General features: G+C 39.8%; 1 protein-coding gene across 1 annotated transcript in view; it reads left to right on the forward strand.

Moving 5' to 3' along the window:
• The first annotated feature begins 381 nt into the window (after positions 1-381).
• Positions 382-22,062, forward strand: part of BBS9 (Bardet-Biedl syndrome 9) — a 283,769-nt gene continuing 262,088 nt past the window's right edge. Inside the window, exons 1-5 of the mRNA XM_054273742.1 lie at positions 382-428; positions 1,541-1,661; positions 4,948-5,098; positions 6,240-6,304; positions 8,721-8,834. Of these exons, the coding sequence (XP_054129717.1) occupies positions 1,550-1,661; positions 4,948-5,098; positions 6,240-6,304; positions 8,721-8,834 (442 nt within the window). The 5' untranslated portion in view covers positions 382-428; positions 1,541-1,549. The remainder of the gene's footprint in view (positions 429-1,540; positions 1,662-4,947; positions 5,099-6,239; positions 6,305-8,720; positions 8,835-22,062) is intronic.

Here is a 22,062-nt window from a genome sequence, read left to right on the forward strand (position 1 = left end):
GGGTGGAGCTGGACCCCTAGAGAGAAAGAGGTTTCTGTGAGATGTTTGAAGAAGAAAAAGAACAAGTCACCAAGTGCTTAGGGTTGCTTTTTAATTTTTTTTCCTCTCAGAAAATACAAAATAAATGTTTCTCTTCTTTGCTCTTCCCTCCAAGTACAGGACAAAGTGAGAGAGCCCAACGGCCCATGGCGCCGCTTCCCAAACTACATTTCCCAAGCTCTCCCCTGGGCGGGGCGTGGGGCGGTGAGCGGTTGGTGCCGGCGGTGGGGAGCGGAGGATGCTGGAGATGGCGGCAGTGGTGGGACTGCGCCTGTAGCCCTGCTGCTCTGTGCCTCGCCTCGGGCCGCCACTGAGCGAGGAGCTCCTGTGAGGAAGCGGGGCTGCCGCTCGGACTGCGCCGTGCCAGGGAGCTGTCGCCTCCCGCCCAAGTAAGCCCCCGCCGGGCTCCGTCTGTTTTCTCCGGCTGCACGGGGATGTGTGTCTGTATCTGTGTCTGTGTCCGTGTCCGTGTCCGTGTCCCAGGCTCGGTGTGGGTGCTGTGTGTGCTGCTCAGAGACTCTATGAGGGAGGGCAGCAGGGAGTGAGGGGGTGTGTGTGGAGCGCTGTGCTGTGCCAGCCCGCACCCGGCGGCAGCGGGTTGCCTAGCGGGCATAGCGACAGTGAAAAAGGTGGAAAATACGTGGTTTTGTTTGTCGGACTTGGTTTCCTTGAAAGAGGCAAGGCGCGGGCTTGCAGGCTGCGTTCCGAATCAGTCTGCGTTTGTTCCGAATCCCGTATTTTTCCCTTCGTCCCGCTGGAGCTGTCGGTGCTCGGCCGCCCCTCGCCTCCTGTGCGGGCTGTGGGATCGACTGCGTCCGGGTCCATAGGCACGGAGCCGTGAGTTTTGAGCTAGGATAATGTTATTGTCGAGCTGCCCGCTAAGGGATTAGTCTCCTCGCTCCTTCCCTCCCCCCTTCTTAAAATAACATCAGGTAGGGAGCAGAAAAGCTGATTTGTGCCCTGTATGACCGAGTTCTTTAGTCGTGTCACTGGAGCATCTTCAAGGCGATTATGCGGTGGAAGTTTTGATGTCGTCTGTTTATGTCTCCATTTACTTGTCTAAAAATAATTTCTCTTGCAGAGGACTTGCATCAGAATTTTTTTGCCTTTTTTTTTTTTTTGTTGGTACTCCTTGGTGAAAGAAGAGAACTCTGTTCTGTGACTTTAAAAACTTTTTATTACTTAGTGCTTGCAACAGAAGGCATTTAGCATTTAACAGTTTTTAAAAGTCTGTTACTGTGTTGCATTTTCTTTATATAACTAGCAGTGTCTGTCACATCTAATTCATCTGACTGTAATATTCCTCGGGTTGTTTTCAGAACTGTATAACCAGAAACGCCAGACACCTGAAATTAACATTTATTTAGCTCACACTAGTGCAATGTGAAATTGAGAGGTGTAATATACTTAAGGAAACCTGTTACTTACAAAGAAAAAGTTTTTTGTATAAACAATTGCATCTATTAATATAAACTTTAACAATGGTTTGTTTCTTTTTCAGTAAAGAAGAATGTCCTTGTTTAAAGCTAGAGACTGGTGGTCCACCATACTTGGAGAAAAGGAAGAATTTGACCAAGGCTGTCTGTGTGTTGCTGATGTTGATAATAGTGGCAGTGGACAAGGTAAATTCAGACTTAAAATTGCTGGCTTTTAAGCCACACAGCTGTAGGTTTGCTTTGAGCAATGCATGCTGAAAGCTTGTTAGCCAGGTTAGTTGGCTAGTTAGTTTTAGGTCTGCTGTCTTTAATGTGTCCTTGTAGGCTTAAGAAGACAAATTCAGTGCTCTCTGTCTTTTTATATTTGTATGCTGCTAAATATGTTAATTCTTGCTTGTGTTCACTAGTAACTTCTCTCATGTCTTATTCTCTCAATGGTAGATATTTTTAAAATAAAGAACTTTCAGTTAGTCACGGGAGCAAACACATTGTGACTTCTAAAAACCTGGGGGGAGAAAAAAGAAAGGTGAGAGCTAAGAAGTTAAAAATTTAGAAAAACCAATAAACAACCCTTTTTATCTGGAAAATAAGTGACAATTGAAGTTAGTGACTGTGCTTGAGTAAACCTTATGTTTCTGTGTAGTCATTAATAATGTGAAATAATCTTTCTGTCAGGGAGAGTTTTTGTGTGTGTATTTTTTAAAATGAATAAATTCTTGGTGTCTCTATGATATCATGCTCACCTTGGAACTTTGTTTTTGCCTGGTAGAGGTACTTGAGGTTGACTTCCTTGCTGCCATACTCCTCTAAAACTATTTTAATGTAAGGTTCTCCCTTTTCAGGATAATTTGAATAAAGTTGAGCTGTTATTGATTTGGTGTACAACCTTTTTCACTAGAAAGTCATAAGAGTCATTTAGGTCAGAAAAGACCTTTAAGATCATTGAGTGCAGCAAACCTCTGTGTTTGTTACTAAGCCACGTCCTTGAGCACCATGTCTGCACATCTTTTAAATACCAGCAGGGGTGGTGGTTCAGCCACTTCCCTTGGCAGTCTCTTCCAGTGCTTCACAACCCTTTTGGTAAAATTTAATATTCCATCTAAGTTTTACAGCCCCTGGTTCACCTCTAAGCCCTGCACTGGCTTTGTTGCCCTTCTCTGGCGATGCTCCACCACTTCCATGGCTTTCCTGTAATGAGGGGCCCCAAACTGAATACAGTATTTGAGGTGCAGCTTCACCAGTGCTGAATACAGAGGGGCGATACTTTTCTGGCCACTCACTTTCAAGTAGGAGCCAGGATGCCATTGGCCTTCTTGGCCGCCTGGGCACATGCTGGTTCATGCTCAGCTGCTGTCAGCCATCACCCTGGGTACTTTTCTGTAGGGTAGCTTTCCAGCCACTCTTCCCCACGCCTGTTGTGTTGTGTGAGGTTGTTGTGACTGAAGGGAATGACCTGGCACTTGGCCTTGTTGGACCTCATACAATTGGCCTCAACCCATTGTTCCAGCCTGTCCAGATTCTGCCATAGAGCCATGCTACCCTCCAGCAGATAACCCTCCCACCCAGCCTAGTGTCATTAGCAGCCTCCTGAGGGTGCACTTGATCCCCTCCTCCAGGCTGTTGATAAAGGTAAAAAACAGGACTGGCCCCAGTACTGAGCCCTGGGGAATGTCACTTATGACTGGTCACCAGCTGCATGTAACTCAGTTCACTACCACTCTCTGGGCTCAGCCACCCAGCCTTTTTTCTACCCAGTAAGCAATATACCTGTCTAAGCTGTGACTATCCAGTTTCTCCAGGAAAACGCTGTGGGAAATGCTGTCAAAGGTTTACTAAAGTTGAGGTAAACAACATCCACAATCTGTCCCTTTTCCATTAAGATGGTCACTTTGTCCGAGAAGGAGATCAGGTTGGTCAAACAGAACCTGCACATTATAAACCCCTGCTGGCTGGGTTTGATCTGGTTGTCCCATCAAGCTGCGTGATGGCACTAAAGATGATATGCTCCATGGCTTTCCTTGGTACTGAGGTCAGGCTGACTGGCCTGTAGTTCCCTGCATCCCCCTTCTGACCCTTTGTGTAGATGGGCATGACATTTGCTAGCTTCCAGTCGTCTGGGAGCTCCCTGGTATTACTGATGGTAAATGATGGAGAGTGGCTTGGTGAGCACTTCCATGCTCAGTGTTCCTGGGTGGATCCCATCTGGCCCCACAGACTTGTGTTTGTGTCTAAGTGTTGTAGCAGAATGCTGATCACATCTCCTTGCATTATGGGGGCCTCATTCTGCTCCCTGTCCCTGTCTTCCAGCTCAGGGGCTGGGTACCCAGAGAACTACTGTTGCTCTATTGAAGACTTAGGCAAAGGCAGTACTAAGTACCTCAGCCTTTTCCTTATCCTTTGTCACTATATTTCCCCCTATATCCAACAAAAAATAGAGATTCTTCTTGGCCATCCTTTGGTTGCCGATATATTGATAGAAACATTTTATGGCAGTTGCTAGATTAAGTTCTAGTTGGATTTTGGCCCTTGTAATTTTCTTCCTGCAAAACCTTATGATTCAGCCCCCTTGATTCAGCTGTTCCTTCTTCCAAAGGTCATATTTTCTTTTTTTCCTGAGTTCCAGCCAAAGCTTGTGCAGCCAGGATGGTGTTCTTCCCTGCAAACTTGTCTTTTGGCAATGGGGATGGCCTGGTCCTGTACTTTTTAAGACTTCCTTTGTTAAAAATGTTCAGCCTTCCTGGCCCCTTTGCCCTTCAGGACTGCCTTCCAAGGGACTCTGTCCACCACTCTCCTAAATGGGTGAAAATCTGCCCTCAGGAAGTCCATGACAGCAGGTCTCTGTTCCCCCGCCTTCCTTCTCTAAGAACTGAAAATAACATTTTGTCATCGCTGTGCTCACTACAAACATCACATCACCTATAAATCCTTCTCTGTTCACAAACAGCAAATCCAGTGGGGCACCTTCCCTAGCTGGCTCCTTCAGCAGTTGTGTAAGGCAATTATCTTTCATACACTCCAGAAATCTCCTAGACAGTTCCTCTCTGCTGTGTTATATTCTCAGCAGACATCTGGTAACTTGAAGTCCTCCACGAGAGCAAGGGCTGGTGATTGTGAGACTTCTTCAAGCTGTTTGTAGAATATTTTGCCTCTTTGTCCTTGTTGGGTGGTCTGTAACAGACTCCAACCATGACATCTGCCTCATTGGCTTTTCCCTGATTCTTACCCATAAACACTTTATTGCTGCCATCACTGGTGCTGACAGATATTCATGTATTGAATTTGGAAATTGCAAATGTAATTGCTGAAGTTAACTAGGACACAGAACATAATGAACATTAGTTGAATCATGTCAGTGTTCTGTCTTTTTATTTAGGGTATTATTTGAAGCACTCTGCAGCAAATTGAATTACACATGTGCATGCTATTGTATTGTGTAGTATCCTATGTGTTGGTTTTGTTTGTTCCTTTTTAGATAAAGTTATTGTGGGCAGTTATAATGGATATCTCAGAATCTTTAATCCACATCCTGTGAAACCTGGAGATGAAGTACAGCCTGAAGACTTGCTCTTGGAGGTGCAGCTGCGAGAACCAGTATTGCAGGTGGAAGTGGGAAAGTTTGTTTCGTAAGTAAATGGCAGGCTGTGGTGCTGTTTATTTAAATATTAGATGTGATTTTCTTCCTTTGTTTTGGAGAGTTTTCAGTTTCTAGATGGAAACTATTAATCACATCTATGACTCCTATAATATGCATTTGATCTGCTTCTTCAATCATCTTCATATGAGAGAATTTTTACTTAAAGTATATATAGAGGATAATCTCCCAGAGAGTTACACAATTTTTAGAAGTATATAGAACAGGAAAAACTTAACATTTAAAGTTATCTTTTAAGGTGCTAAGAATACTTGACTAACTTGTTATGGTCTAGGATGTAATACTGATCAATTGTTTCCTGTTTGATAGAGGATAGATGATCTTTAATTCCAATGAATTTAGTGGAAACAAGTGGCCAGGTAGAGGAGAGATACTGTGACTCTAAGGGAAACACCTTTTAGTTAATTGGCTGTAAGAGAATCTACTTAAGAGAACTTTATTTTAGAAATTGGTTCTTGAAGGTCTTGTTTTAATTTTGAAATGAACTTCTAATACTGTAGCAAGAACTTTATTTAAAAAAGGAAAGTAAAACCTAACCATGGAGAAGATTTGTGCTCTGAGATCAAAGAGTCAAGTACTCATGGAATGACCTTTTGCAGGAATGATAATGTCTTACTCTGTGAAATGAGCTAAGACATTTCAAGTACTTTGCTAGAAATACTATTTGTGTTTGGAAGAAGAGGAATATGAAGGTTTGAAGGTTCCATGCAGCTAGTACAAAAGTGGATTTAAAAAAAAGTAGTGTCTGATATTGCTGAATAATGCTTGTTTGGGGGGGATGATCTGCATATTGTCCCTCCATGAAGGATTAACAGCACCTTATTTCAAATGAGTTTCAAACTAAACTGGGAAAATAGTTGGGTTGCTCTTCATATTTGAATCTCAAAATATGTTCTTAAAGGATTAATTTTAATTTTGAAATTAACTCCAAACACTTCAGCATGAATTTAGGAAGATCAGTACTTCTGAGTTTTTACATTGGTATGTTACACCCAAACCTTTGCATCTGGCCTACACATGAGAGCAATTTCCACGTATTACTTGAATCTTATCCTTTATGAATTCTCTTTGATTTTATCTAAAAATAGTGTTTTTCATACCCTTCTTTACAGTGGTACTGAAGGACTTCATCTGGCTGTGTTGCATTGCCGAAAACTCTGTGTGTATGCTGTTTCAGGTTAGTTTACAGATCCAAGCTTTCCACTGATTTTAAGTGATCTAAAGTTTGGATTGGGTTAATGATAAACTTGGTATATACAGTGTTTGCTCATCATCACTGAAGATCTGCAGTTGTGTTCTTTCACTCAAGCCCACTTATGAAGAGGAGATATTAGTAATTAGGTTTAGCAGAGGTTTGCTGATCTGCTCCATGCCTGAGATGCTGAGATGTGTGTGATGGTCTGTGGTTAGCAGTGATTGTGAGCAACTAGTTCTCATTATGTTTTTATGAATTGGTGTTACTGTTCCGCATGTTAATGAACAGATGGTTTGATAATGCCAACCTAATTAGTTCTTTAAAAAGAAACAATTATGATTCTTTCTGAACTCAGAAGTCCAGATAATTTTTTAGAAAGCCAGAATATTGGTAAGGTAGCCCATGAGAAGACAGAAGGTTAATACCGGTAAGACGGTGAAACCACTGTGTTTTGTCTTAAATCCTCTTTCTTCTACTGCCTTTGGCTGGAAATTCTATATGATGTGTTCTCTCTGTATGTGAAGAGCCTAGTAATGAAATACATATTCTGTACTTTGATTTTTTTTTTCTTCTGTATGCTCAGAGCAAAGCACAGATTTCTATTAATGGTACACCCATCTTCAAAATTCAATAGACAGCATGGCGTTGTTCATTTTCTCCATGCAGGGACATGCTCTCTGATTCCTTTCATTACAAGAGCATGGTTTTCTTGTAGGAGCAGCTTGTTTCCTATTTACAGCCTTGTAGTCAGGTTACAAAAATGTACTCTCTTTGCCTATCTGGAGACACCTGTGAAATTGGTCTTTGCTGAGGAGGGATTCTTGGAGATGTGCTGCAGTTTTTGTGCTTTCTCTTTGCTGCAATAGTGTTTATGCCTTAGGATTATGGCCTACCAGTACAATTTTTATTAAAACAATTTATTTTAAAATTTGCCTTAAGAGCCTACAATACTAAGTCTAGAAGTCTTTAGTAGTTATAATTTGCTGTTTGGTCTACATGGCTTAAGCAGTTAAGTAATAATAAAGGTAAAATTCTGCTATCTTTTAACAGACTTTTCCTACTAATCTGTAAGCATTCATGCTTTAGTGGTAATTTCTGTCATCTGAATGGGTACTCTCAAACAAGCTCCTTTGAGAAATAACTATCATTACTTCTTTATGCTTTTAAGGCAAATGACAGTTTCATATAATGGCATCTTTACTTGCTTTATACATGCTATCATATTTGTTATTCATAATAAAAATCACTATGCTGCTTCTTTTTACAAATGAAAGCATCCTTCAGGGCTGACTGAATGTGGCCTTGATATTATATTGCAGTCAATATACACAGGTTGACTACTTTCTAACTTGTTTATGCTGAAGTGTTGATGATTATCTAGTTACTACCCAGCAGGGCTTTTCCCCTCATTTCTATTCCAGTCTTTTCCCTAATGTGGGCCTGCTTTAGAGGTGATTGTTCAAAACTATGTTTGATTTGTTTGGAGAAATTGCCTAAAAGGTTAGCATATGCTACAAATCTTTCATAGAATGTTGTTTAAGTTGTTGTTGGAATAATATATGTTTAATTAAAGCTGTGTCAGGATTTAGTGCAAAACACATTTTCCCAACTGATGTGACAAAAAAAAAAGGATTTTGTTTACTTTTTTTCCTTTGCTAGTATTAGTCCTTAAGTATTATTTTATGTAATAAACTTTACTTTCTTCATGGGGTTCAGGAAAAACTTGATTCTCAAAAGAGGAACTTCAGTTTCTTTAGAAAGACTTTTATTTTCTGTTAGTTCCTTGAAGGAGTCAGGAAGTTAAGATTCATGCAGACCTTTTCAGAGAATGTGACATATATCACAAAATTATTTTTGTTACCATATGTTTGTCTTTTATCTTCACATTGCTGATCACTCCATTCAATTTTCAGGCAAAGTAAAGGCAAGTGATGAGTGTGACTAAACACAGCTTTGTCAAATTGCAGCTAAAGACCAACTACAGCTTAATTTGAGACAAAAACTATTGCTACTGAAGCTGGTTGTTGGATATAGTGTATTTACCAAATAGCTAGAGAATCATAAGAATGCCCCTTTGATCAGGGGGAATCAAAGCTTTTTTCCTGATCTTAGAGGTGTGCCCAACATGAAAAATACATTTAAATAATCAAATCTCAGCCTTTTGTGAGGTCTTTATACCATGTATAGTATAATGAGACTTTATTTCTGGTTCTGACTTTTGGAATTTTATATCTTGGTGATATTTTTTTTTTCAGGAAGCAGCAGTACGAACCTACATATCTCAAAAGTCACTAGAAATTAAGTTACATTTCCTTCACATTGTTTACACTGATACTCCTTTACTTCTTCCACAGTGTGTGTATCAAATTAATAAATATTTACCCTTTGTTTTTTGTAGGAACTCAGGGGAATGTGGAGCATGGGAACCAGTATCAGATTAAACTGATGTATGAGCACAATCTTCAGAGAACTGCTTGTAATATGACTTATGGCCCATTTGGTGGTGTAAAAGGTAAGCTCCTTGTAAATTCTTTATAATTAGTTGTTTAACTGAATTTTGAAAGGTAGCATGATGCTGTTGTCTAGAGAAAAATATCTTTCTATTCATCATGGAACTTTTTATCTGATGCACATTGAAAATAAGTTGAAATGAGCGAAGAATATGAAATGCAGAATAGTTATTTTCTCACATTTTGAACTGGATATGAGTTTACAAGGATAATATTGATTTTAAAGAATGTGACAAAATTCCTGGCTCTTCTCTTGCAAAGTACTTCAATGTCTAAAAATAATTGTTTTATTCTGTGCTTGGATTCTGTTTTTCTTTTCTGGGCTTGCTTGTCCTGAGCAAGTTAAAAAGTTCACATATTCTTTTGCTGAACGTGAGGTATCAAGTGTCTTGAAAGATATGTAATGCAGACTTCTAAAAAAACTACTTAAACTTAGATTGGGAAAACAGAACAGTAGACAGTAATATTTATGGTGTATTTGCAGATTTGAATGAGTTTAATAGATATCAGTAGTTTTTGAACTTGTGGACTTGTGAACTTGTTTTTGTGTTCTGATTTGGAAGCATTGAGATTGGCTTTGCATAACATCTCCTTCTCTTCAGAGGTAGAGGTTGCCTAAAAATATTTGGGAGGTGGCAGTCATCAACAAAAGTAGTGTCTCTAACCTGTTGGGAGAGTGATAAGTCACTTTCTGAGGCAGAAAGTCTCCTTCATCAATATGGCAAATGTATGTAGACAGTCCCTCAGTTCTGTGTCTGTAAAAACCTTCCAGTAATAATGCTACAGTGCCTTAACTCAAACTCAGGCTTGTCCCTGGGCTGACCAAAATCCTTACTGATTGAAGAGATTTTCAGCTAGTAATTTCTTACAGCTACCTTGGGGAAAATGGTCAGCTCATGTGGGTGAGAAGGTGTAAGGGCTATGAGTATCTTGAGAAGTGAGTGTATATGGTATGGGCAAATTCGTGTTAAAAACAGAAAGACAATACAGAGGTTCCTAAATCTCAGAAGAGGGAATAATGTTCTCTGACATTCTACAGTGGAGTTGCAGTAACAAATGTATAGGGGATAGTAAACTAAGTGTTGTGAGTGTCTGGAACAGTTCAGAAAGAATAAAGCAAGGAAACATGTACCACCATGCAGTTCTGCAGAAGAAATTCTCTGGATTTTTTACATGCATGTTTGTTTACCATGGATGTCTAGTAGAAGTCTGACCACCAGCTCAATCTTGATGCCAGACCTGTCTCAGGAGCTGTGGTGGAAGCAAGTAATCTGATGTAGAAGGTGTCTTTGCAAGCTAGAGAGACAGGAGGTAATGTTTACCCTAGAACCTGCTCAGCAAGCCAAACACTTGACCTAGGATGGTCCAAATGAGGGCCAATCCTGACAAAGCAGCAAGAGCAGCAGAAGGAACTCTGGTAAGTTCTGTAAACTTTTCTGAGTTTTCTGTGTTAGCACGTTGTGCTAATTACCTTTTCCTTTTTTCTTCACCATGTTCCAGTTCACATATGTGTGTTTATTGCTGTTGGACAAAGAATGATCTCAAGTCATAAAGAAACAAAGAAGGCAGAGGTTTATGTTATGTAATGAATAATACATATTCATATTGTAAGATCAACATGCTTTCTGTTTAAGACCAAAATCTAGGAAAATTATAGTGAATGTTCAGTCACCTGATAGGAGGCTAATAACGCATGTGTTGAAGCATCAGAGAAATTGTCAAAATGGACACTGGGGAAAGTTATTTTTGGGAAATGAAGGAATATTTTTTTTGGTCGATATCCTGGTCTGAATGTTCTTTTGATGTGGCTTTCCTGGACTATCTGATTAGATTTCTTATTAAGGAAATGCTTTTAATCTTGCCTCAAGCCTTTTGCAGTGAATCTGTTTCAGGTTTTTTTTCTAAAGCATCATCTTTTATATCTTGTTTTGTCCTTGAGACTTATGAAGAACAGTATTGTGGTTTTATTTCCATCTCACAAAACGAGCCAGAGTGAACCAGAAAGGAAAGCAAGTGCTGTTAGTTTTAGTAAACAAATCCCTGTCCTGGTCTAGCCTGCCCATGCTATCAATGTGTATCTGTGTTTGGTAGATAGTCTGGTGTTCCACTGAGAGTCTGTAAATAAATAAACATATTTTTTCTTTACCATCAGCCTTCCACAGGCTTCTCTGGAATTCTTTTCAGGCATCTACTAACAGTGTCTCTTGCCTTCAGTGGAGGTTAATTCATGGTGGTGCTGTAGGCCTACAGCAATGAGCTTGCTTTGCTAACAGTCTGTTTTCTGCACCACAGTCTGGAAGTAGAATAAGAAAATACAGGGAGAGGTTTTGCATTTCTTGCCATCTGTTACTATTGTGACTAATATGTGTCTTACTGCTATACTCAAGCATGTTTGAAACAATGGTGAAAGAGGGTGAAAGAGGCCCTTCACAGGTCATGTTCACAGAACTACTGAAGCAGATGCAGGAGAATGGCAGTTGAACAGAAAGAGGAAAGCATGTGTGCAGGGAAAGCATGCCGTGGGAGTGCTGGGGAGGAGGGTGAATGTCAGTCCCCCAGGAACATGATTTTTCATCTGAGTAAGCAAAGAATGCTGTAGGAGTTTACACAGAGAACTTGATCTATGAAGTTGCTCAGTCTTGCTCAGATTTCTCTTCCTGAAGGTTATGCTTTTTTTACTTTTTATGGAGGTCTTAATCCTATACTTTCAGTGGTAAAACAGTGCATTCTACTCAGCCATAGGATTTAACGCTGACAAAAGAAAAAAAAAGATTGATTTTGCAGTCCTGAGGGGTATGGGAAAGGTGAAAAGTAAAGTCAGGACCGTGAACTTTAGACAGGCAAGCTTCCTACTCTTGAAGGAGTTACTTGGACTCCTTGTGAAACTGCCCTCAGGGACAAGGACTCAGAAAATGGCAGATCTTCAAGGATGCCTTCCATAGAGTGCAAGAGCTCAGGATCCCCAGGTGTGAAAAATTGGGAAAGGAAGGCAAGAGATAGACATGTCTGAGTTGAGACCTGCTGGTCAAAGTAAAGGGCAAGAAGGAAATGCATAGCCAATGTAGACAGGGAGAGGTGACCTGGGAAGAATATAGGGATGCTGTCTGGTTGAGTAGGGATGGGGTTAGAAAAGCCAAGGTACAGCTGGAGATGAACTTGGTGAGGGGTGCAAAGAGCAACAGGAAGGGTTTCTACAGGTACATTAGCCAAAGGAAGGTCAAAGAAAGCAAATTGGTAAGAGTGGATGAGTGGAAGGCTGAGGAACTCATCAACTTTTTTGCCTCAGTCTTCACTTGTAATTTGTCTTCTGGGGGGTAGTAGGGGAACAAAGTCTCTCCCACTCCAACGAAAGATTGGTTTTGTGACCACCTGAGGAATCTAAGTCTATGGGACTTGACTAAGAGGCATCCCAGAGTCCTGATGGAATTGTCTGATGTAGTTGCCAATCTACACTCCATGGTTCTTGAAAAGTCTTGGCAGCAGGTGAAGTCCAGGGTTACTAGAAAAAGGGAAACACTGAATGCATTTTAAAAGGGCTGGAAAGGACCCCCCTCCTCCCAGAAGTACTGACCTGTCAGCCTCACCTCTGTGCCTGGAAATGTCATGGAACAGAACTTCCTAGAAGCTATGCTAAGGCACATGGAGAACAGGGATGTGACTCTAGACAGCATGGCTTCACTAAGGGCAAGTCCTGACAGATCAACTAGTGGCCTAGTGGTAGGGAGCCATGGAGTGACTATATCAGTGGGTAAGGTATGGATTATGAATGTCATCTATCTGGACTTCTGTAAAGCCATTGACACACTCTCCCACAACATCCATCTCTTTAAATTGGGAAGAGATGGTTTTAATGGGTGGGCTGTTCACTAGATGATGAATTAGTTGTGTGGTTGCATCTAGAGTATCATAGAATCACAGAAAATCCTGAGTTTGAAGGGACCCATCAGGATCATCCAGTCCAACCCATGACCCTGTGCAGGACATCCCAAGAATCACGCCATGTGCTTCTTGAATTCAGACAGGCTTGGTGGTGTGACCACTTCCCTGGGGAGCCTGCTCAACCGCTCTCTGTGTGAAAAACTAGCTTCCTGGTATCCAACCTAAACCTCACCTGACTCCCCTTCTTGTCATTTCCTCAAGTCCTGTCACTGGTCACAAGAGTGAAAGATCAATACCTGATCCTCTACTTCCCCTCAGGAGGATGTTGAAGGCCACAATGATATCTCCTCTCAGTTTCCTCTTCTCCAGGCTGAACAAATCAAGTGACCTCAGTTGCTCCTTATAAGGCTTCCTCCCCAGATCCTTCACCATCCTATAGAATGACAAGTGGTGCTCCTTGGGCATCTGTAGAAGGACCAGTGCTCTTTAATGTCTTCATCAATGATCTAGGCAGTGGGACTGAGTGCACCCTCAGCAAGTTTGCAGATGACACCAAGCTGTGTGGTGCGATTGACACACCTGAAGGATGGGATGCCATCCAGAGGCAGCAGGACAAGCTTGAGAAGTGGGCCCATGGGAACCTGACAAAGTTCAACAAGTCAAAGTGCTGCACCTGCGTCTGGGCAATCCCAGATGAATGAAGACTGATGGGGAGATGCACTCATTGAGAACAGCCCTATGGAGAAGAACTTGGGTGTTCTAATGGATGGAATGCTGGATGTGAGGCAACAGTTTGCACTCACAGCCTGGAAGGCCAATTGTACCCTGGTCTGCATCAAAAGCTGTGTGACCATCAGGGCGAGGGAGGTGATTGTCTCCCTTGTGAGAGCCCACCTGTAGTGCTGCTTGCAGTTCTGGAGTCCTCATCACAGAGAAGACATGGAACTGTTGGGGCAGGTCCAGAGGAGGGCCATGAAGATGGCCAGAGAGCTGTCTCCTACAAAAACAGGCTGAGACAGTTGGTGTTGTTGAGCCTGGAGAAGAAGAATAATTCAGGGAGAACTCAATGTGGTCTTTACATACTTAAAGAGAGCTAAAGGAAAGCTGAGGACAAAGGCTTTATCCTACAAGAGGGATAATTTAGATTAGATATAAGGAGGAAGATCTTTTACAGTGAAGGTGGTAAAACACTTAAGGTCAGATTGGATGGAGTTCTGAGCAACCTGATCTAGAAGATGTCCCTCCTCATTGTGGGGGAGATTTGGACTAGATGACCTTTAAAGAGCTCTTTCAACCCAAACTAATCTATGATTCAAGGATTTTAATGTCTCTGGAGTTGTTTCACATGTTTGAAATACAGAAACAAGCACTGCTAGATGTGTATTGTATTCTCATTCAGCTTTCCTTAGTGTAGGTTTTTGTTGTTCTGTCCCTGCAAGTTTATAGCAAGCTTGGACCCTTGTAGTATTTTGGTCTATTTGACAGCACATCTCTTTGGCTGAAATCTGATGGAGATGTAAAATATAAAATGTGCAACTGTCACTTCTCAACTGTTCATTTTTTTGACTCTTGTATTAAGAAAAAAATCTATTAGTCATTTCTCTGTGGGGAGTATTGTGAAGTAAAAAACCCTATTTTGTAGCCTTATTTCTAAATTTCATTCTTGCTGGTGTCTTCAGATTAATGATTTGATCTATGTGCAATTTTCACATGTGGAAGAATTGAGACAGATGTTCTCATAACAGGAACTGATGAAGAAACAACAAACTCATTTATTCTCATCATAGAAAGTTGAAATCTAAATTAAATAAACTATAAAACTGTAGAATAAAAAACCCAAAGACTGAGAAGTTGTCTGGTGGCTTGCATAGATTAACTGTACATTTTTGTTAAAAGTAGCAGAGTGTGAATTGTGGTTGTCACCACTAGATGGTCCTCTTACAACACTTACCAGTCAGCGTTTCTAAAGCTGCATTTATTCTCGAACTGATTCTACAGGTGTATTTACTGCAACACTTAGTGAGGTGTAGGAAGCACAAAAGCACTTTCTGAAAACCTCTATAGCTAAGAGTGTTATTGATCGAAACAAAATGTATTCTGGTGGTTGTAGAAGGTTAGCAAAAAAGGTAAGATGAAATTGATTTTTACTTTCAGCAGAACTGTTACAGGCTCAGGGCTGTGAGAAATAACTGTGAAATCCCTTATAAGTTTAGCTAGAATTCTCAACAAAGCTAATGGAAATGTTTAAAAATAGTAAATGGAAAACACCTACAAAGATGAAAATGTTGTAGTCAAGCATAGTGTAGGCAGAGTTGGTTGTGACTTAGAACTTTAAAATCTGTGGCAAAGGATTATAATGCAGATCTTTACATTTCTTAGCTGCTTTTGCTAAATGTTTGTTCCTTGCTGTCTCTGAACACTCACTGGGGCTAAAATGAAAACAGGAAACTATCAAGAAGGGACATATAAAGATCAGCTATTGATTTTATATTTAAAAAAACCTAATATTGTTAGCCTAGACTTTGAAAAGTTGAACTTAACTTCAAGACACTGCCTTTGTTGTTCAGAATACATATCTCCTTTTCATATTTATGAAGTCTTCCTCATGGTCTTAGAGCTATAAGTTGAGTTTGTCATCCAGTGCTGCAATTCTAGCATATGGGTCATTTTAGAAATGACTCATGATAAAATGATGAGTCAGTAGTGCTGAACCCTGGTTTTCAACCAAGTGAACTCTTAACCTAGCCACAAAATGTCACAGCCCTTAAGTAATGAACAGATTGTAAACTTCATGGTTTACTTCAGATATAAAATTTAAAGACCTTGAGGGTACTCTACCTTAAGCTGTCTTGTTTTTTATTAAGAAAATGAAGCTGAAAAAGCATATATCTTTAAAATTTATGTTTCACCCTTACTTATGGTGAGTACTCAGCTTTACAAAAATTTTACTTTCTATAAACCCATTCATCACAAAAGTTTTATAAGGTCAGGTTGTACTATTATGGCATCATGCAGTTACACTACCAGAGACTGCTCTGCTAAGAATTCAGCTGTCATGTGAAGTGATGTTTGCTGATAGTTTAAATTATCTTGGAAAGTATTTTCTGTTTTCACATCTGTAGTATGTTCTGAATCTTTATGAGTCAAATACCAATGACCTGGTATTTGGCTCAAGCTCATAGTTTAAGATGGTGAGCTCATTAGAGAGGTTAAGTTTGGAGGCAGACTGGGCTGTTGCAACCCTGGCCTGATTGAGTTTGTGATCTCAAGGAGCACGGTCTTGGCAAGAAGCAAAGTCAGGACCCTGAGCTTTGGAAGAGTGAACTTCCAGACATCTAAGGAGTTGGTGAATGAGAATGAGTTGGTGAATGGTGAATGCCCTGAAAAACTGTCCTTTGGGACAAAGCAGCTGACTAGAGCTATCATGTGGAGCACAAAGCTCTCCATCCCAGTGTGAGAGAAATCAAGCAAGGTAGGGCAGACACCGGCATGGATGAGCAAGGATCTAGTCCTCAAACTGAGAAGAAAGAAAGAAATGTGCAGCCAGTGGAAACAGAAGGGAGGTGACCTGGGGAGAGTACAGGGATATCATTCAGATGTGTAGGGTTGGGATCAAGAGTGTCAAAGCACTGATAGAACAGGACTTGGTGAGGGATGTGAAAAGTAACAAGAAGCTATTCTGTAAGTATAATGTCAGAAAAGAAAGGCCAGGGAGACCAATAAATGACAAAGAACTGGTAACAACAGATATGGAGAAGAATGAGGTATTCAATGAGTTTTTTGCCTCAGTCTTCACTGGCAGTCAGGTTTCCCACATCCCTCAAGTCCCTGAACATGTAGTGGGAGTTGGGAGAGCCAAATTCCTCCTGCAGGTTTGGGACTACTTGATGAAACTGAATAGCCACAAGTCTGTGGGGCCTGATGACATGCATCCCAGGGTCCTGAGGGAACTGCCTGAGGTTATTGCAAATACTCGCCATTGTATTTGAAGAATCATAGCAGTCAGGAAAAGCCCTGGTAACTGGAAAAAGGGAAACACCTCTCCTATTTATAATAAGAGTAGAAAGGAAGATCTGGGGAACTTCAGACTAGTGAGCCTCTCCTCTGTGCCTGGTAAAATTATGGAGCAGATCATCCTGGAAGCAAAGTTAAGGCATGGCTTCATGAAGGGCAAATCATATCTGGCCAATCTGGTGGCTTTCTGTGATGGAGTTACTGCAATGGTTGACAAAGGACAGGGAATGGATATCATCTACCTAGGCTTCTCTAAGGTGTTTGACATGGGCCCACATGGCATCCTTAATTCCAAACTGGAGAGATGTGGATTTGCTGGATATGCTATTTGTTGGATAAGCAACTGGCTGGATGGATGCAGCAGGAGAGTTGTGGTCGGTGGCTCTGTGTCCAAGTGGAGGCTGGTGACAAGTGGTGTCTCTGTCTTGGGACCAGTGCTCTTGAATGTCTTCATCAATGATCTAGGCAGTGGGACTGAGTGCACCCTCAGCAAGTTTGCAGATGACACTGAGCTGTGTGGTGTGGTTGACATACCTGAAGGATGGGATGCCATCCAGAGGCAGCAGGACAAGCTTGAGAAGTGGGCCCATGGGAACCTGACAAAGTTCAACAAGTCGAAGTGCTGCACCTGTGTCTGTGCAATCCCAAATGAATGAATACTGATGGGGAGATGAACTCATTGAGAATAGCCCTATGAGAAGAACTTGGGTGTTCTAATGGATGGAATGCTGGATGTGCGCTAGTTTGCACTCACAGTCTGGAAGGCCAATTGTATTCTGGTCTGCATCAAAAGCTGTGTGACCATCAGGGCGAGGGAGGTGATTGTCTCCCTTGTGAGAGCCCACCTGTAGTGCTGCTTGCAGTTCTGGAGTCCTCATCACAGAGAAGACATGGAACTGTTGGGGCAGGTCCAGAGGATGTCCACAACAACAATCAGAGGGATGGAACATCTCTTCTCCAAAAATAGGCTAAGACAGCTGGGATTTTTCAGCCTGGAGGAAAGGGTCTTGTGAGAGCTTCTTGTGGCCTGACAGTATTTAAAAGGGGCTTACAGAGAAGATGGAGTGTGACTTTTTACAAGGGCAAATAGCAATGGGACAGATGGGAATGGTTTTATACTAAAAGAAGAGAGGTGTCCCAGCCCTGGAATTTTTCAAGGCTAGGTTGGATGGCTAGGTTTCCCCTGAGCAACCTGGCATAGTGGGTCCCTATAATGAGAATTGACATCATCTACTAGACCAAATTGCTCTGAGACCTGTGCAGTCTGATTCTGAATATTTCCAGGGATGGTGCATCCACCACTCTAGTGCACAACCTGTTCCAGTGTTTTACCACCCTCCTTGTAAAAAAGGTTCTTCCTTATGTCTAATCTAAACCAACCTTTTTTTTTTATTAAAACCTTTACCCCTTGCCCTATAACAGCATGCTCTTCTAGAAGTTTGTCCCCATAAATAATTGTTGTACTTGGCTGGTAAACCCTAAGTGATGTATTTTTTTTTGCTGATTGAAAGCTTCTGATAAATAAGTTGTATGTTTTTCCATTTTTAAAAGATATGAATGGAGTGAAGCAAGTGAACTGCATATAGTGTTTTAGTTAGGAATTTCTTTTCTTATTCTTCTTTATCATGCAGTGTTCCTCCCATTCAATTTCTAAGGCATAAATCTGGTATTAATCTAGAAATAGTCAAGTCTTATTAAGCAATATTCCATGTATTGTTTAGTCTTAATAAAGTTAAAACAATGTTAATTGAAAAGCAGTTAGAAGGGTTTTTTTTTGGTAGCCAGATAGTGACTGGATTTTGAGCCAGTATTTTGTGATTGATATAATTTGGTCATGGTTTTATATCATTCCCTTATTTTTCTTTTTTTATGATCACATCAAAATCATGAAGGCCTCATTATTTTAATTAAAATAAGAATGAATTGGATCTGTTCTACCTGTGCAGAATTTTGGTTAATCAATTTACTACTGTTGACATTAGTTGTATGAAATAGTAGTAGTAAACTATTTTCACGTAAAAATATGAAAACTCCTTATAGATACATAATCACCCGGAGATTAGTTGAGATAATTATTAGCTGCTTAAGAATCTCATGAATTTACATATTGGCACAGTAAAAGATTTACAGGGAATGGGCATTAAGCAAAACTAATTTTTGACTCAGTGCAAATAAATTAATATTACTTAATAATTAATTTTAATCATCTTTTCCTTACATGATGTTTAGATAATTAGTGCTGAAGTTACCTTAATTTTGTACCTACAAGATACAGAATAGACTCTGACCTATGCCTTGACTTTGTCATGTCCATATTGAAGGTATTTAGACATGGTATGTTTTCCTGCCTGTAGAGAAATCTGAGAAAGAAGACAGTAGTTTGGAAAATGAATCTTACTCCTAATTTACCATTTTCTGTTGGATGGTTTAGGACTTAGCCACTTTATACTGTTAGCCTAACTCCTCTACATCTTGAGAAACAGTCAATGTACTTCTTGTGCCTGACTGTTCTTAAAAAGAGATTTACTGGTGTGGAGCCTGCTTATAAGAAATGATGGTATTATGCTTTTTATAGGGGAAGAAAAGTGGCCTTATTACTTCTTTGAAAAAGTTTGCAGATTAAGCCACAATTTCATTCTTTGCCTTGTTTGCCTTGAGTCAGATGTGACTTATGTTTGAGGAAAGTATATGCAATAAATTTCTGCTGAAGTAATGTGAAGAGTAGAGGAGGGCTTTAAAGTAAAAACAAAGCCACTGTTACTTGAACCTAAGGCAGCTTTACAGATTATCACATAAATTTCCTGTGGTCAGTTGTGCATTAGGCTGAATGCTGGGCAGGATAGTAGCTCATATATGAACAAACATCAATGTATAAGGAGTGAATAATAAAGTTCTCTGCTTTGAGGCCTGGTGACTGAAGTGCAGGTTTCCTGAGCTGCTCTCTGAAGTGCTTAGGAAGTGTGTGAATGATCACATGCTCTGGGAGGAGGACGCCCTTTCCCAGGTGAGGATTGAGTTCTGTGGTTGTTCTTCAGGGTGTAAGTGATACATTAAGGTGGGTGTATAAACACTCTGAATGCTTCTAGTTTTCTTTTTAATGAAAAAAAAAAAGTTCTTTTTTTCAATTTTAAAGACTTTTTCATCTTCTTAAGAAGTAAACCCCCAGCATATTGGTAGCTCACCAGTGGGGGACACAATCTATTGAGTTGCTCTGGAATGGAATACTGATTTTATTTAGCGACAGGCAGAAATCATAGTTTAATAACTTTGCTTTAATAACTGCTGAATTATTTTTGAATAGCATTTCCTTAGATAATGGTTTTGAACTACAAAAGCACTGTTACTGCTTTGTGTGATTCCACACACTTGCATTATCTAATAGTTAAATAATAAGTGAATTAACCACAGTTTTCTATCACTCTTCAAATGCATTGATAAATGATGTAGTATTGGATTCCCCTAATAAGCATAGGCTTTGAAATGTACATTTTCATCTGAAACCTTAATGCCTTAATTCAGCTTCCAGAGTAGTTCAGATTTATTTGAAGTTGTTTCATGGGTACTCTACCAGTAAAGGCAGATAATAAAACAATAGCAAAGGCAAGGAAAAAAGGAAATACAGCTTTGACATGAAAATGTAACAAGTAGAAAAGTGTGAAAATACCTTGAACCTATCTTTTTCTCAGCAAATGGCCTTGAATTCATTTTACTTTTATTATAGCACTGGCCTAGAGGCAAAGTATGTTTGAGTGTTACAACAAAGAAGGTGCTATATGGAGGAATTTTTTTAATAATGAAATACAACATATGCATAAACCATGCAACCTTGTAACAGGAAACTTTGTGAGGAGGGTAGACTGTATTTAACTTTTCTACAATTCTGCAAGAATAAATTTTATTAGGTGTTAGTCAGAAAAAAAATTATCAGCTGAGTTTTATGCTGTAAGGTTAAATGATTCTTATGACTATGTTTAAACACTGGAGCAGTATAAATTCAGACTTTGATTTATTGGCTAGTTCTGTAAAGGAGCAGGATATTTAACTGTTCCATTCCTTTTAAATTGCTTCTGCATAAGGACAGATTCTTTGAAAGGTTTGGGCTTTGAAATTTTTTCATTTAGATTTCATTTCTATTTAGATTTGGTGATGACTACTTCTAAATAGTTTCTCACTCAACTTTGGAAAACTGTTAGTGTGTTTTTTTTTTTTTCCTATTAATAATTGAGTTAGAACTTCTCTAAATTGAAGAAGTGAATGAAAAAATAATCAAGGAAAATGTTCTCTGAATCTCTTACCATCCATTCCCTCTTCTTAACAGTAATGATTGTAGCCTAATGATCACATTTACTTGAAGTAAAAGGTCTCATTGCCTTCAGTTGGCCAGAATTTTGCCTCAGTTGTGAATTCCTAGATAAATCTCCTAATCAGCAATTTGTTTAAAAAAAGAACTATAATTTAAGTTGAAGTAAAATCAATTGCAGAAATACATAACTTTGAGAGCAGTTGTATATGTAAGTGAAAGACTTGTTTTTCAAAACTTTGGTAAATTCTGTGTGACACTTTGTCTAATTTCCCTTGTTGAGGTGTGGTGCCCAAAAGTGTGCAGTGACTGTGCATGGGTAGCATAAAATGTTTTGTATCTTACATGTGGGGTTGTGGCTTCTGCAGTGCTCCTGCCAAGAGTCAGTGAGTGCAAAGGCAAACAATAATTACCTCATGTGTTTTTAATAGCACATGTATATTAATAATGGCCCAATCTGACTTTTGTCTTTTGATGACATATTGTTGACTCATTTTAATTCATCATCCTACTCTAATCTCCAGACTCTTCTTTTTAGTGCTATTGCCTGCCATTCTCTGGTTTCCTGTGAGTCAATTGTCTGAGATCACATCAGATGTTTTATTTCAGTTTAGACATGCTGTCTCTAAAGTTTAGAAATGCACTATATGTTATTACACTGTCTGGTAAATAGTTTGGCATGATGAATTTTCTGTTATTTCAAACCTATGTACAGTTTTATTATTTACATATGTACTTTCTTATTTAAATGTTCCAGCATTTCATGTGAATGCCTTTGTCTATAAGATTTGTTTGCTGCCCCATAATTTTTCCTCCAAAAGAATGAAGTTTTAGTTTCTAATTATTTAGTCTATTTTGTCTTCTCAGAGGGTCTTTTAGAAGAGTGTGTATGTAGCTTTTGTTTATTTTTCCAGTGGTCATCAATGATTACTCCATTACAAAAAAAGTCTCCAACCTATAGGAATTTATTTGGAGAGTCACCAAACCCTTGTTAGTTGCTTTTCCTGAGGGTTGAAATGTATCTTGTACAAACTATA

The sequence above is a fragment of the Melozone crissalis genome, unplaced genomic scaffold (genome assembly GCF_028551555.1).
Source record: "Melozone crissalis strain CALT ecotype California unplaced genomic scaffold, PUWL_Pcris_2 ptg000016l_1, whole genome shotgun sequence".
Taxonomy (NCBI): Eukaryota; Metazoa; Chordata; class Aves; order Passeriformes; family Passerellidae; genus Melozone; species Melozone crissalis.